The 14,827-nt window shown below is 47.2% G+C and overlaps 1 protein-coding gene across 1 annotated transcript in view; it reads right to left on the bottom strand.

The window, feature by feature from the left end:
• Positions 1–14,827, bottom strand: part of Ttc30 (tetratricopeptide repeat domain 30) — a 76,832-nt gene that overhangs the window by 5,043 nt on the left and 56,962 nt on the right. The window contains exons 3-7 of the mRNA XM_089569268.1: positions 13,213–13,419; positions 11,869–12,015; positions 10,294–10,455; positions 6,812–7,048; positions 2,697–2,800 (exon numbers count right to left, since the gene is read on the bottom strand). Coding sequence (XP_089425394.1) covers positions 2,697–2,800; positions 6,812–7,048; positions 10,294–10,455; positions 11,869–12,015; positions 13,213–13,419 — 857 coding nt within the window. The remainder of the gene's footprint in view (positions 1–2,696; positions 2,801–6,811; positions 7,049–10,293; positions 10,456–11,868; positions 12,016–13,212; positions 13,420–14,827) is intronic.

Raw genomic sequence — 14,827 nt, 5'->3', positions numbered from 1 at the left:
CTGAATTATGTGAGGCCGTAATTGCACATATAACCCGAAAGACGGACCCGGAGACGGATTCCGCCCGTCGAGTATGCAGAGCTTGCCACCTAAAGACCCTACCACATTACACCTACTACGTAGCCGCAACCTTCGTCGATTCCAAAACTGCAATTGCGTCTTTGGGGCTCCACCACCATGAAGTCCGCCATCGCACCGGCGTTCCTAAACCCACATCAGCTAAAACATAAGAGCTCGCCAAAGCCATCTTCTTCAGCACCCTCGCCGAACTAATACCATCACAGCGCGCACGTACAGCGACTTCGCTATCACCGTGTTCCCAGGACACATCGACGCCCAGCTAAGCACCTACCTTCACCAGCATCCACCCAGACAATAAAAGGGAAAGAATGGGCGCATGCCCTCGCTCTCGAAACGTCTCCGAGCAACCCTTCTCCTTGGCTGGAAGCTTACAGCCCCAAAGATGAGTGGGTTATGCACCTAAAACACGTGTAAATCTACGCTCAGTTGCCAGAAAAAAATATAGAAGCGATTTGTGGTTCCTCTCTGCAGGATCACGGCAGTGTAGTGTGCCAGTCTGCACGACGCAGAGCACTTGGCATGGCCGACAGGTTGGACCTTATCTTCTAGCGGCTTGTCACGGCCGCCTTCAGAACAAGTCTGGCGTAGATAGAGCCCTGACCAGGATTTAAGTAATGGTCTGTGCAGTGTATTGCAGTGTACTGCAATGTATTAGAATTACTGTTAGCGTGTAACTTCTAGCCTGTGTCAGGAAATACGATGGAATTTGAGAGCCATAGGCTCCACTAATAAAAGTATGACAAAATTACATTCTCGCTCCTTGTTGCAGGCATTGTATACTAACTGCTGTGGCAGATTTATTTCTTGCTTTCTTTTTCCTGCCTTCTTTCTCCATTTTTTCCTTCTCCTTCTTTGTTTGTTCCTTTACCTTCTTTGCTCAAAACAATTCCTTACAGAAATGCCTTGGGGACGCTACAAAAGGAAGTAAACATGCAACAACGCACATATCTTAGTAGGTGGTATGCAAAAGATGATCGCCACATTAGACATCACAGCACGCGTCGAGCTTCCAGCTTTTTCATTTCAGTTTACGACTCAGTGTACAAACAAAAATCAGCTAAATCAAGCACTCAGGGTCGTGCCTTCACATTTATTAACTACGAAGAAAAAAAAATCTTTGAGCTACCGTCTAAGCCCCAGTGCGGAAGTACCAACATCCAGCGTTTCAAGGATTTCAGGCTATTGATTTCATGAATGGAGTATTAAGTATCTTAGGTCTTAATCTCCATGTTGAGTACAGAAACGCGGCTTTTGTAGACAGTTCTTTATTTGAACATATGCTCCACTTTTTGCATATATTGCTTGACCGTTGATATTGGCATGGAATTTTCAAACCCAATTTGTATTTGTACTGTTTGTGAATCGGTAATGTTTTTATTAGATTTAGAATGATATGCAGTGCCTTCTGAGATATGAAGGTTGCCGACTGCTCGCAACGCTCGGTTTTGAAGCGAGAAAACAATATGTTAATTTTAGTCGTTGTGAAGCACTCTGACAGGCAATAACAAAAATGCGAATGTATGAGGGCATAGTAAATTAGTTATTTTACCGCAGTGGGGACATGATAGCGTATTTCCTTTAAAATTCCAACAACTCGTCCGAGGTCACATCGCGTGCAAACGTGAGGCGTCCATCGTGTTTTTTTTTAATACTATCACTAAAAATCTTAGTCCCTTAGGTTATGCAATAATATTATCCTGAAACTTGAAATGTAAGTAAGTGGATTTGCTCCACATGGCTGGAAGAGCAAATAATTTGTTTTATCCGTGCTTAATTGAAGAATTAAGCCACGTATCCAGACGTAGTAACCATTCCTTAGCTTGGCGAAATACCTATGCTATGTCTGCGCCAGAGAAGAACACATTCGTGTCGTCAGCATGTAGAATGAAGTTCATGCTGTTTCGTGTGTTTGAAATATCGCAATGAATAACAAAGGTAACACAGGGCCAGGAATGGAACCTTGCGTGCCCCATGTTTTATAATTCTTTTTCTGCAACTTCATGCCGGTAATACATGCGTACTGAGCCTTTCCAATGCACTTCTGAAATCTAAAAAAAAAATTCGTGTAAATATGTTTCTTTCATTGTCTGCAAGTATCTGTTTTTTTTTTATTTCCAGGAGTGCAATTTTCGAGGACTTCGTTTTTCTAAACCCGAATGGTTCATTTACGATTACAAGTATATTATTTACGCTTTTTGGGCCTTTCCAACTTAGCGCGATGAACCGCGGAATTTCCTTCAATCAAGTAATGCCAACCTCACCACTATGCACTAAAAGCTGTTCCTTTGTCCCTAAGGAGAAATACTGCATGCCTAACTGTTTCGGTGGGAATTCATTGTACGCACTGGATCAGTCGCCACAGGTGCGTCGATCGGTTGAAGGGGGCCAGCTGAATTGAAGTTTGCTCTACCTGCTTTACTCCTGTTCGCCTCGGCGCTAGCTTGTTCTGACAAGCTGCGTTAATGTCCTGATTTAGAAAATGCTTGCTGTCAGTACAAAGCAACCACGTGCTTTAAATAAGCGTTTATTTGGAGGTACACTTGAGGAAGTTGCGTCGCTATGCACATGACAGCGTCCTGGTACGCAAGGGCTACAAAAGAGCACTTTTTTCTAACCTGTAGGTGAGCGCTGCGTGTTCGGCGAGCAGGTCGGCGGCCAGGGAGTGCTGCTCCAACCGACAGCACAGCAGCAGCAGGTTGCCGAACGCCTCCGGGGGCTCCTGCCAAGAGAACACAGTATGGATTCAGACCAGGCTAACGGTAACGCGCAGCCGATAGTGCTGCACGTTATGTTCGATCAAAGGTGCCGAGCTCTGTGTGTTCGCCCTCCACAATGTAGTTAAGAAACTAGCAAAAAAAAAAAAGCTCGAAAATGAAAAGAAACATTCTGCCATCAACGTTTTTGTTCATATCGAGAAACTGGTTTGGTTTTTTGGGGTTTAACGTCCCAAAGCGACTCAGGCTATGAGGGACGCCGTAGTGAAGGGCTCCGGAAATTTCGACCGCCTGGGGTTCTTTAACGTGCACTGACATTGCACAGTACACGGGCCTGTAGAATTTCGCCTTCATCTAAATTCAGCCGCCGCAGCCGGGATCGAACTCGCGTCTTTCGGGTCAGCAGCCGAGCGCCGTAACCACTGAGCCACCGCGGCGGGCTATCGATAAACTAAAGAAAAAAAAACGAAACGAAACGAATCCATAAAACGAATTCATGGAAAAAAATGACAGTTACTTAGCTCAGCTAGGCCATGATATACGTAGCGAGAGTACGGTTAAGCTCGATTACACCTTGTCGTTTAGCTTGGTTTAGCTTAGTGTTTACCTTTGGTTGTTATACCCCCCGTTGCTTCTAATTGCGGCTATATTAAAGACGGGGCATTTGTTATGGAGCAAAGTGTGACGCGTTTATTTTATTTCTGGTTCTTCGTCTTGCAGTTGAAGCCTGGCTTCTTTCAGTCTCTCTGACTCACTATCCATATCTACCGACGGCTCCACCGAGACGCCTTTTATATATATATACACCTGCACCAACCCCCCTCCTCCTACGGCGCATGCGCACAGCTGTTGCAACTCTGTTTCGCCGGCCTACCGCGGCACCGGCTCCTCCTGTGACGTCACACCAGATGGCGCAGCGAGCGGCGTCCGCCAGCTGCGGTGGTTGCTAGGCAACGGCTCAAGGTCACGGTGCGGCCTCGGCGAAGCTGATGCCACGCCGAAACGGCGAGATTTGCGCGTAATGTAGCTCTCGCTAGAAAATCTTCGCAGACAGCAATGGCTATACCGCACGCCACCCCAGCAACTAAGCGCGGGGCCCTCGACACGGAGACAATCACGCGCCTCCGCCACCGTCATGTGCATCGAGTGGCGCTGCAGTCACTGACCGGGCTCCAGCGGCGCTGCGAAACAACGCCCAGTTTTGGAACCCCAGGAGAGGGCCCGAACGCTGATACAACAAACGCCTCCCAAAATTAGACACAAGATGTGATGACCCTAATCTAGATGATGTACGCAGGTATGCTGCAAAGTGCTGAGATGATAGTGCAATAGTTTCAAGCGTGGCAGGTCGGTACATTAGTTCAATGGAAAATTTTTCTGCCCAACTGAAATTGCAATCTGTTGTTTCATCTCCAAGCTTAAACGTTGAACATGAACGGTCATATAGAATTTCAGGAATACGGAGTCCATACGATGTAGCAAAAATGCGGAAATTCCAACGCTCTCCGCATCTATTTCGCGCCATTTTCATATCCTTTCTATATATACTTTAAATGACCTTCATATGGCGCTGAACAAAACTTGATGACGGGCAAGATGGTGCGTGGCTTTTGGACGAGATAATAGCGCAAAACGCGAAAACCCTGCAAATAAAGACGGATAAGAGTTAACCCTTGTGCTGTGCCTTTCTCGACCTTTTCGCCTGTTTGTCTTATTGTGCGCTATTATTTCTACAGAAATTTATATGCCGCGTGTAAGACGTCACGCCCCGGCGATGCGAACCCGTACTCGTTGCCCGTATAGTCCGTATCGACTACGTACGTTCCATGGCTTGCATATCAACCATATAGAAAGTATATGGATAAATGGAAATTCTGATATGGAAAGTTCCTTGCGGATAATACTTTGCCTGATTCTATCGATACAAGACATGGCCCTTTCACGTAAAAAGTCGCCTCTGCACACTTTGGGACGTTCTTGCTATTTTCAAAGAGATACTGGGCACAAACTGAATTTGTCCTGTATCTATAGATTACCGCACTCTAACGATACGTGATGGAAGTCAACAGCCACCGAAACCAAGGAGCATAAGCGACGTCGTTTTTTTTTCTTCAATTGTAGTTTTCCATCAATGCGAGATAATAAAAGCAGAAGAAAAACAGCCACATGCCACCGGTGGGATACGCACCCACGAGCTCCGAATTTCGCGCCCGGTGCTCTACCAACTGAGCTACGGCGAGAGCTGCCCAGTCTGCTGCTTTTGGGGGGTATTTATGTCTAGTGTAAGCGAGAAAATAACCACAATTAAAAAACAAAGACATCCGCTATGCTCCTGGCTTTCGTTGGCTGTTGGCTCCCGTCGTATGTCATGTCGAGCACCTCTTATCCCTTCACTTGTATGCTTATTAATAACTACACGTTAGCGCATATAGTCGGTCGGTCGGACGTGCGCATATTGACGCGTAGCTGGACAACGTAGAAAAGGCACTTTTTTGAGCTGGCCCAGGCCTCTTTTGCTCAAGAACGTAGTTCAGTAGCGAAGAAGCGCGTTCATTGATTCGTCGATTACTGTCTTAGTTTTCTACCTGATCAATTACTTTTAGAAGGGTTAGAAAGCTCTCTCAGCAGCGGTGTGGTTGCAAGGTCCCACGTGCTGTTTTCCTCTAATGTCGTGCGATTGCGCCCGCATGTTATATGTTACTGCTTCTTTGTGATCTAATACACGCTATGTATAAAAACTGAGGTGTGAATGTTTTATTTTTTTCAGGATATAGATTTGTTAATATCATGTGCTAACAGCGCAATGTTCACTCCAACTGTGCCTTGGATAAGACGCGGTTTCAATGACGCGTTAGCCTCGTTGAATCAACACTCGCAACGGCGATGGGCTCGTGTGTGTTTCCTCGCGTGTGTTTCCTCGTCTTGTGTCCTTGTGTAGCATGCGCTGTTGAAATTATTGTTCTGAAATGGTGCCGTTGAAAACCGCGGATATACATTGCGAATTGCAGTTAAAGGAATGGAGTTAAGCAGGAATGGCGTTACGAAGGCTCTTGTCTGGCTATAATGCAATGCACGCAGCTGCTATAGCGTCAGCGCGCATGACAGTTCGCACTGCCACAAAACTTGGTCAACACATCTGTGAACTCAGCCTAAAATAACCGCTCGCTACGCTACCAGAGTAATTTGCGTCCACTTGAAAATAAAATAGCGATGATAATGCGCGGCGCTTGAGCGAGTGCTTAAATGCGCGCATTATAACTACGACGGCACAGAGTTCGACTTTCCAACACACTTTCGAGTGCCGATTCTTGCCATCTTAGAGCCAGATTTCAAGCGAAGCTTAAGACGCTATAGGAGCATAACGACGCTTACTAAAAGGATCTACATTCGTTGAAAGACGAGCAGTGCAAGCAGCGCATCAACTGAGGCATTGACTCTGTAATTACACTCGCGAGATTCATGACAGCTACGCGGGCATCAAGAGTTTACGCACAGCAAACGACGCACCAGCCCGACGAGCTCGACCGAACCAAGATGGAAACCGGAAGCTGTGGGCGCGGTTTTCCAGACTACCGATTAATTATAACAGAGGTGTCGCCAACACTGGCTGTGTCATGAATCAGGACAGACATTGGACGTCAGAACGGAACGCCGAGGATTGGCTAGGACTACGCTGTCTTCGAAATAGTGAGCATGGAGTCCTTTTCAAACCAGACGTTGCAAGTTTTAACCAAGTGGCGGGAAAATTTCTAAATTCATTTTTCTCGGGAACAAATCTGTCTTTTGCTGCTTGACAAACACCAACATATCCAGAAAGAGGCGTAGAATCGATTTTTACTGAGAGAGAAGTTACGTGCAGTTGCGCTCAGTTTGGCTTCAAAATTCAGGAAGACGCCACAGCTAAGCCACGGCGCTGCCAGCGCGTCGACCGTATTCGACAATGGCTAACCTGCATTCCTTTTACTTCCTCTCCGCAGGATTCCTGGTGTGTTTCTGCGAGACACACTGAGCAGTACCTGCAGCAGGAACTGCAGCTTGGCGAGTGCCGCGGCGGGTTGCTGGTCGGCTTCGAGCAGCGCCTGGTTGTGCAGCGTGACGGCGTCCAGCTCGTGCTCGGCGCGCGGCGGCATGTCGGTCAGGGCCTCGCGCGCGGCCGCCGGGTTGGCCAGCCGCAGCTCGATGGCCGCCTTCAGGTTGAACGCCTCCACCAGCGCCGACGCGTGCAGCGACGCCGTGTTGCCCACGCTGCGAACCTGCAGGTGCACACACATGCGGGAGGGTTTGCGACGACCCCTGGCATGGCAGCAGGGAGCGACGGATTTAAGAAATGCACGTTCTCCCAAGGTTGAGAAGATGACTTATTTATTTCTTTGATTTATTTCAATACCCTAAAGGCCTAGGAGGGCATTACATGGGGGGGGGGGGGACACGAAAGCGAAACAGAGCCATAACTACAAACAGCATAAGAGATGATGTCATCAGGATAAGCCAGAGTAACAAATGACATGGAGAGTAAGCTGGAATAAAAATAGGTTGAATAGGCAGAGAAACAAAATTCAAATTCATAAGTGTGATAAAAAAGAAAGAGAAAGGAGACAGTGGTGTCAGGATAATGATTTTAAGAACGAGTACATAGTACACGACAGCTGAAGAGAACAAACGCTAGACGCTGAAATAAAATTGATCATGAATCCACAGAACTAAAAAAATCAAGTAAAAAACTAAATGACAAAAGCTAAAATGCTGCTGAATCGCCGTCTCCAAGACACACGGATGGAATAAAAAAACCAGAAAAAAGAAAATCTACACTGTACACAACATAACAGCGCAGCCAGTTGACAAAGCGTTTAAAAAAGCTAGCAATGCTGCTTGGAATGATGATAAATCGGTTAATACGGCGATATTATGCTGCAATTCATTCAATTGGTTTATTGATAAATTTAGCTGTGCTTTTTGGTATTTTTTTACGTTCGGATCGCGCTGAAGGAAGATCGCGCTGAAGGAAAAAAAAATGCGATTTACCTCGTAGTCGACATTATTTGCAAGCACGTAATTGTGAAATGCATTGGGTTGAAGTTCATTCAAGGACAACTAGATGGCGCTAGTCGCACTATATGGACTAGAGTCACTATGGACGGGTCTCACGCTGCATTTTGCGGTAGTACATGTACACGTGTATGTGCGTGCGCACGAGCTTGCTTACTCACTCACTCACGCATGCATTCACGGACACAGAATTTTTGGAGCGAAGAATCAGTAGTAAGTCCAGCCTACTTATAGTGAACCTGGGAGTTGCACGCATTTTATTGTTGTACAAAAGTTTGGGGGTAGGTGGACTTCTCACATTACAGGTAAAAATAGTGAGTCAGTCAAAAGTGGCACTTATTTCTTTAAAAAATTCCGTTGTGCCAGCCTGTTTCTCAAACCAGATCCTGTCGGCGTGCTTTATAAGCTCTCCAGCACAGTCATGCGCCGCTCACCGAGACTCTTACTGCTGACGAGCTGCTTTGCTGCAGACGGTGCCGCAGCAGAACGAAAAAAATCCGGTGGCGATTATTCGTCATTAAGCGATGACAGTGCGTTATCTTTAGGTCTTCTCCTTACTTGGAGATCTCAGGTTGACGTCTCAGCGTATTAATTGGCGAAAGCTAATTAGCAATGGCTGATTGGCCCTCCACCTTCCCCGGTAGCCACCCGCAGGATTGTTCCAGTGGCGCCCACCTTCTGACCTCTCCCTCATCTCCCCTATAAGTCGAGAGGTTGTTTCTCTATATCTAGTTTGCCGCCTGACAACCGTGGAAGATGGTTTTCGGAGGCTTCAGAGCAAGACCTACTGAACTACAGACCTGCACATTTGGCACTGCTCCAGCGCGCATGCTCTAGTTCATGCCTTTTGCCGCTAGGGAAAGACACCTACGGGAAGCGTGGCGCTACATTATACCTGTTGAACAAGATGGCCTCCTCCATTATTTTATTTCAAAGAAGGCAGTTTCGTCGTTTGTCCACGTAATCATTAACATCCATTTATCTATGCTAGGCACGGTGGTGCTGACGAAAAGAAAGCGGATAAAAAGAAAGACGTTTTTTGTACTCATCCAGAGCGAAAAAACTCGTTATTGTGGATATTTTTATCGTTGATGTTAAGATAGCAGAAGAAGACGAAACAAATGTATTAAATATCTTGCGCAAATTGGCAAACGATGATGATGATGACGGCAGACGAACAGGTCAACCGAGCGCCCTCAACGGCCAATAAGCTAACGAAAGTTGGCGCACGCTGCTCCATAGGACCCCGCCAAATGTGCAGGTCTGTAGTTCAGTAGGTCTTGCTTCAGAGAACAGCGGATACCGGATAGCTTTACTCAACATGGGGTTTGTTATGCTCTCGCGTTAAAAGTGACGATGAAATCAAATTCGAAGACGCATTGGGAAGGTGACCAGCGTAAAGTGAAAGGCAATAACCTCCTGCTGTCGCAGCTTCGCCGCATGAGTTCGTATGATCGACTGTAACTTTGTCTGTGCGTCACCACGTTATTTCAAAGGGGCGAGGGGTAGGGTGGGCTATCAAATGCTAGGGGCGCTGTTTTCGAAGGCGGTGGCGAGTTCGTCGTGCCTACTCGTTCGCTCTAACCGGGTGGTGCGGTGAGGGTTGTTCGTGTCACCTGAAATGCAGCGCCATGGCCATAATAAATATTCTGACGATAGCTCCGGCCTCTGTAGTAATAAGTGAGCGGTAGCTGTAACAGCGGATGTTATAAGTGTTATAATGACTGCGTGTACCTTCCAGCGTTCCATTTCATGCCAAGATTTTTTATCTTCACTGCGTTAGGAAGAATTTGTGTGTTATTAATAAATGAATTTCGCTTTTCGTCTCTCACTAATTAATGTCCATTGTACTACTGCTGAGGTGCTAGACTAAGGGCGGCTGGGATTTTATCGCGGCTTCTTTAGAGCATTTAGACCCAGGTTCAGATCGTAAATCAAGGAACCCAATAAAGCCAGTCAATAAAGGCGAGCCACACTTTCACAACGCTTTCCTCACTTGTTTACTTGGCAGTGAAGTGTTACTTGAAAGTGTCACTTTACATTCTCAACCCATCTTTATTTTCTCCTTCCGCCTTTTTATCGCCCATCTCTTTCCCCCGTGCAGGGTAGAAAACCGGCACGTTAATCCTTCAGGTCAACCTCCCTGCCTTTCCTTCTTCACTATCTCTCTCTCTCTATCTCCAAGTAACACTTTCAAGTAACACTTTCATTGGATTGTTGGATTTTAACGTCCTGGAGTGACTCAAACTATAAGGGGTCAATTTAGACCACCTGGGGTTCTTTAACGTGCACTGACATCGCACAGCACAGACTTCTTGTACTTCGCCTCCATTGAAATACGCCCGCAGCGGTCGGAGTCGAACCCGCGTCTTTGGAATGAGCAGCCGAACGCCAAAGCCGCTGAGCCGCCGCGGCGGGTCTTAACACTTTCACATGGGCGCAGTGTGGGCACCTCGAGTCCCTCGGTGGCCATGCCGACGCTGAGCTCCGGCCGGTCCCGGATGCCGCGCTCAATGATGTGCGCCAGCTGCTGCAGTGCCGGCGCGTAGTCCCGCCGGGCGTAGTGGCACAGCGCCACCGCGTACCACAGCTGCGGGGGTGCGTCGGCCTGTGACTGCGTATTGCAAGGACGGACGAAAACCCATGTCATGAGCGCACAAAAGCGACGCAAAACAATGTAACTGTAATAAAATTTATTAGGCTAGTTGGTGCATATCTTCGAAGGTTGAGAACAGTGCAAGAAAACAGACGGGAGGAACGAAACACCGACAAGAGCTTGTTCACGTTCCTTTTCTCCCGTCCATGCCTCCATGCGCTGTTTTCCCCCTTTAAAAATGAAGTGAAAATCGAGATTCAGGAGCGCCCCCCAAAAGTTTTTCTTTTCGAGAAGTCACCAACGGCTGCATCAATCTCGGCAAAAGGTTTTTCTTAAAGGGAGTTTCACTTTTAATGTGTAATTCAACATTTACATGATAAAGCACATGAACAACGCTGACAAAAGTTGAAATCTAAGCTTAGGAATTTGTGCGACATGACCATTGCCAGTTGTCGGAAGTGAACAAAAAAAAAGTCGACATTTTGGCAGGCGTGCTCCAAGAAAGACGGGTTTCGAACGCATGGTAGTGGAGTGCGTGGTCTAGGTAAACCCAGGGACTATCTTTGTGAACAAAAGAACAAAACACAGGTCGTAACGAAGGGCGAGTCTGTTCGGCTTTGGTCATAGGCAGCAGCTTAGCAGTGGTATTGCAGTCACAACGAATCACAGCTAGCGCGGCAGATAATAGCAATACAGGAAAGGAGGAGGAGGAAAACTTTATTAAAAAGAAGAGGGGCTGTGCAGGCTTATGACTGGGGTCCTCAGTTCAGGGCTTCACTGGCTTGAGCTGCACTGAGGACCTGTTGTATGAGGGCCCGTTGGTCCTCCAGGTTATCGCTCGTCAGCAGCGCCTCGATAGAAGAAATGAGAGGAGCATATTGATTCTATACCGGTCCTAAAGCACTGCACTGAGGAGGATACCCCATTTTTGTGTGCAGTTTTTTGTCGTCGTGGTAAAAAAACTACACCTAGACTACACCTAGGCCCAGACGAAGAGATGTCCCCTTGTCGAAACGTTGGCTCAAGCAACCTGAGGTTTTCCCCTCCCTTGTTCATTTTGTGATCGCCAAGGACCATCTACCACACCCTCTCTCTACCATACACCTAAACTAAGCACTTGTGAGAATGCGAAAACTTTATATGTGGAACTACACATTGTAGATTATGTTAGATTATATTAGTGTTCCGCCTGCTTCCTATGCTGCCGTGCCCAGTGACAGCGAAACCAGAGCGAGGTTAATTCATAGCTTGACTGCACTGTGTCGCCACCTGGAGTCCAGGTTGCCAGTACTCTAACATGTTAATGCAGAATAATGGTGAAGGTACTGCCACGGGTCGGCACAGACATAGTCGTTGGCACAGACAGAGGCAAGTCAAGGGAGAAAACCAGCCAAAAAAGACGGAAACACGGCAAAGGAAAAGGCCGCCTACCTGCAGTGCTTTGTTGAACAAAGTCAGGGCCTCATCAGGTCGTCCTTCTTTGTAGGCGAGGCAGCCAAGGTTGACCTGCGTGTCCGAATTGTCCTCGGCTCCAGGGCCTCCTTGCAGAAGGAGGGCACGGGCACCGGCAAGGTCATCCTGCAGGACGTGAAGAAAATCTGTTTAATGCGGTCAGTTATGGACAACCTTGGGCAACCAAAACTCGTCGAAATGAAACTTAAGAACTTTGAGATTTTTCACTATTTTCTCTTAGCACTTTCAAGTTTCTAAAGTGTCGTCATGTAGAGTTTTAATCTACACGCAGTCCCATATATGAACGAATTGCCACGCAAAAAGAAGACACAAAAGCCAGGCACTTCTCACGAACATGGGATGTTAGTCATTGACACTAAAAGAAAGTTGAAGTCGATTAAACAGTCTCGCTGTGCCGCCCTGCCAGGCTCGTAAGAAGCTTTGGCGCTGAAATCAATGCATTGTTGTACTCTGTAGCTGCACTCGGAATTATATTTTTTCTTTTTCTCGCTTCGTTTATACTACCGGATCAGCTTTATTTCACTTCTGTCGTATAGCTAGTTCAACAAAATAATGTTTGAGCCAATTTGCCGCAGTGTATGCAACAGATGAGAAATGTCACATTTTACGTCGCGTCTCGTTATGCGCCAGTTTGTCGTACCCAATGGCTGCCCAATATAATTTTGCCTAGCTCATTAGCTTTACCTGCATTCTTTTTATTTTTATTTGAAAATACTGCAGCCCCATTCTAGGGGCTATTGCAGGAGTAGGTACATAAAATGTGGAACAATTCCACGCATACATGGGCACATTACAAGCATTACGAATATAAACGCTGAGAACAACAACATACAAAGCTACGACTCAATTGCCCACGCAAAATCAGAAACTGAATGTGCACGAACGTTGCCATGCAAAGAATGCCAACTCTCCACAGTGCGCGGAAAAAGAGCTGTATTTGAAAACGTTAGTGCGGGCGAAAAAAGGTTGGGTATTAAGATTGTGATTGCTCCTGGTTGCAGATGGTTTTTGAAAACGAGATATGCTTACCCTCTGAAAGGCAATTATGAGAATGGACTATTGAGTGAAGAAGTTTTAAGGACTCAGTTTTCCGGCGGGTTGCGAGCGGGTTTAAGTTTAGGGAAGACATTGCAGATGAGAGTGAAAAATGAAAAACGAAATTCTTGATAACATTTGATGAAACCACGGCTTTCTACGAACACTTAGGCCTTGACCGCACTGTGGCGCGCCAAGTGCTTCAACAGAAAACATCCCCAGAAAGAGAACAAAAGGGAGTGAGAACAAATCTGGCAGTGCTGCTACCTGCGCGTAGCGAATGGCGGCCTGGAGCTGCCTAGCAGCTGGCGCCATCTCGGGTCGGTCCTCCGCCAGCGACGCAGCCACTTGCAGTGCCTCTTCGTAGGCGCATCCGCTCTGGTAGAGCGCCTGGGCGCGGCTGAGCGCGTACCGAGGCTCCTCTGGACACAGGGCACACAGTTGCTCGTAGCACGATGCTGCCTGCTCGAACTCCTGCGAACCGGCATGGAAAAGGGCATTTGGATGTCCAAAACGCCCGTCTGTGCTAATGCCTAACATGTGTGCCTGGTAGGCTTACCAGGGTCTGATGTAGAGTCTCCGTCGTGATAATAGTGCGTGTCCAGTATTTAAACACTAAATAAATTACCTGCCGTGGTTACCAACAAGCTACGCATTGCCGCTACTGCGAGCGTGGTATAATCCCACTACTGCGGTTACATTTAAATGTGAAAGAGATGCAAATAACACCGTGCTTAGGTTTAAGCGCATGTGTAGAACCGCAGATAGTCGAGCAAATTGGAGTGCTCCACAGTGGCGTAGCTCAGCGCCACGTCTTCGGTTATTACGCAGGAAAATCAATAATAATAATGAAGGTTTAGACAGGCCCTCTTTGTATAACGTTCAGTTGAATGTGCAGTGATGTTTTGTTTTATTTGCTATTTTTTATTAGAAAATTCAATAACCAGCTTTACTTTACGGTTGAAGTGATCTTCTGACAAATGAGACTGGAACACGTTCGTGTTGAGATACTGAACACACAAAAAGCGGCCAACTGTGGCCATGTGCTTTAGATCGGTAGTGTGCGAGCCTGGTACTGGTTGATGAAGGCTCTCTGGAATTTTTCTCCTTTCATCATCCCTGAGAAGGTTGCAAACTGTGAAGGTTTGCTTCTCTTTTAGTGGAAAAGGTGGTGACAATGTGCAGGTGGGATCAGCACTATGTTCTGTATGTCGGCCTGCGTGTTAAAAAAAAACAACGAAAAAATATTCCCACGTGCTGATATTATATTCAGCGACTCCAAAACAGCCATTCGCAATTTCGCGAGGGGCCATATCACATCTACCTCAATCCGCATCCTTAAAAACACCGCCCTTCCGATTAGAGAAGTTGAATTGATCTGGGCCCCGCCCACTCGTCTAATCCGGGGAACGAGGCGGCTCACGCGCAAGCCCGAGGTTTCGTCGACCGGGCAGTGAGCGCGGCCTCCGACCCGAATTTCACGAGGGACGGGTCGATCTCCTTTCATGACATCACCCATCACTTTAGGCTGGAGAGGGGCGCATACCCCGTCCCCACAAATCTGCAACAAAAGCGCAGGAAGTTACCTGGCGCCGTATGCAAACACGCTCCCTTTTGAATCCGGCAGTGCTTGCTCTCATGTATCCTGGCCAATACGACCAAAACTTCCATAAAGGTGGTGAAAGGGCCACATACTACCACATTCTGTGGAACTGCGCAAATGATGCGCCTCCGGCGGAGTTGATACAGCTCCCTTCTCCCTAGCGGTGTGAGGCCGTGCTGGTCAGCTCAGACCCCAAAGTTCAAGTATGGACGATCGAGCGGGCCAATAAGGTCGCCGCCAGCCATGGGCTAGCGGCCATCTAGTACGTGTCTCCTGCAA

Source organism: Amblyomma mixtum, chromosome 2, assembly GCF_055824585.1.
Source record: "Amblyomma mixtum isolate Tamu chromosome 2, ASM5582458v1, whole genome shotgun sequence".
Lineage (NCBI taxonomy): Eukaryota > Metazoa > Arthropoda > Arachnida > Ixodida > Ixodidae > Amblyomma > Amblyomma mixtum.
Note: the sequence above shows the minus strand (reverse complement) of the source record. Positions and strands in the feature narration are given on the sequence as shown.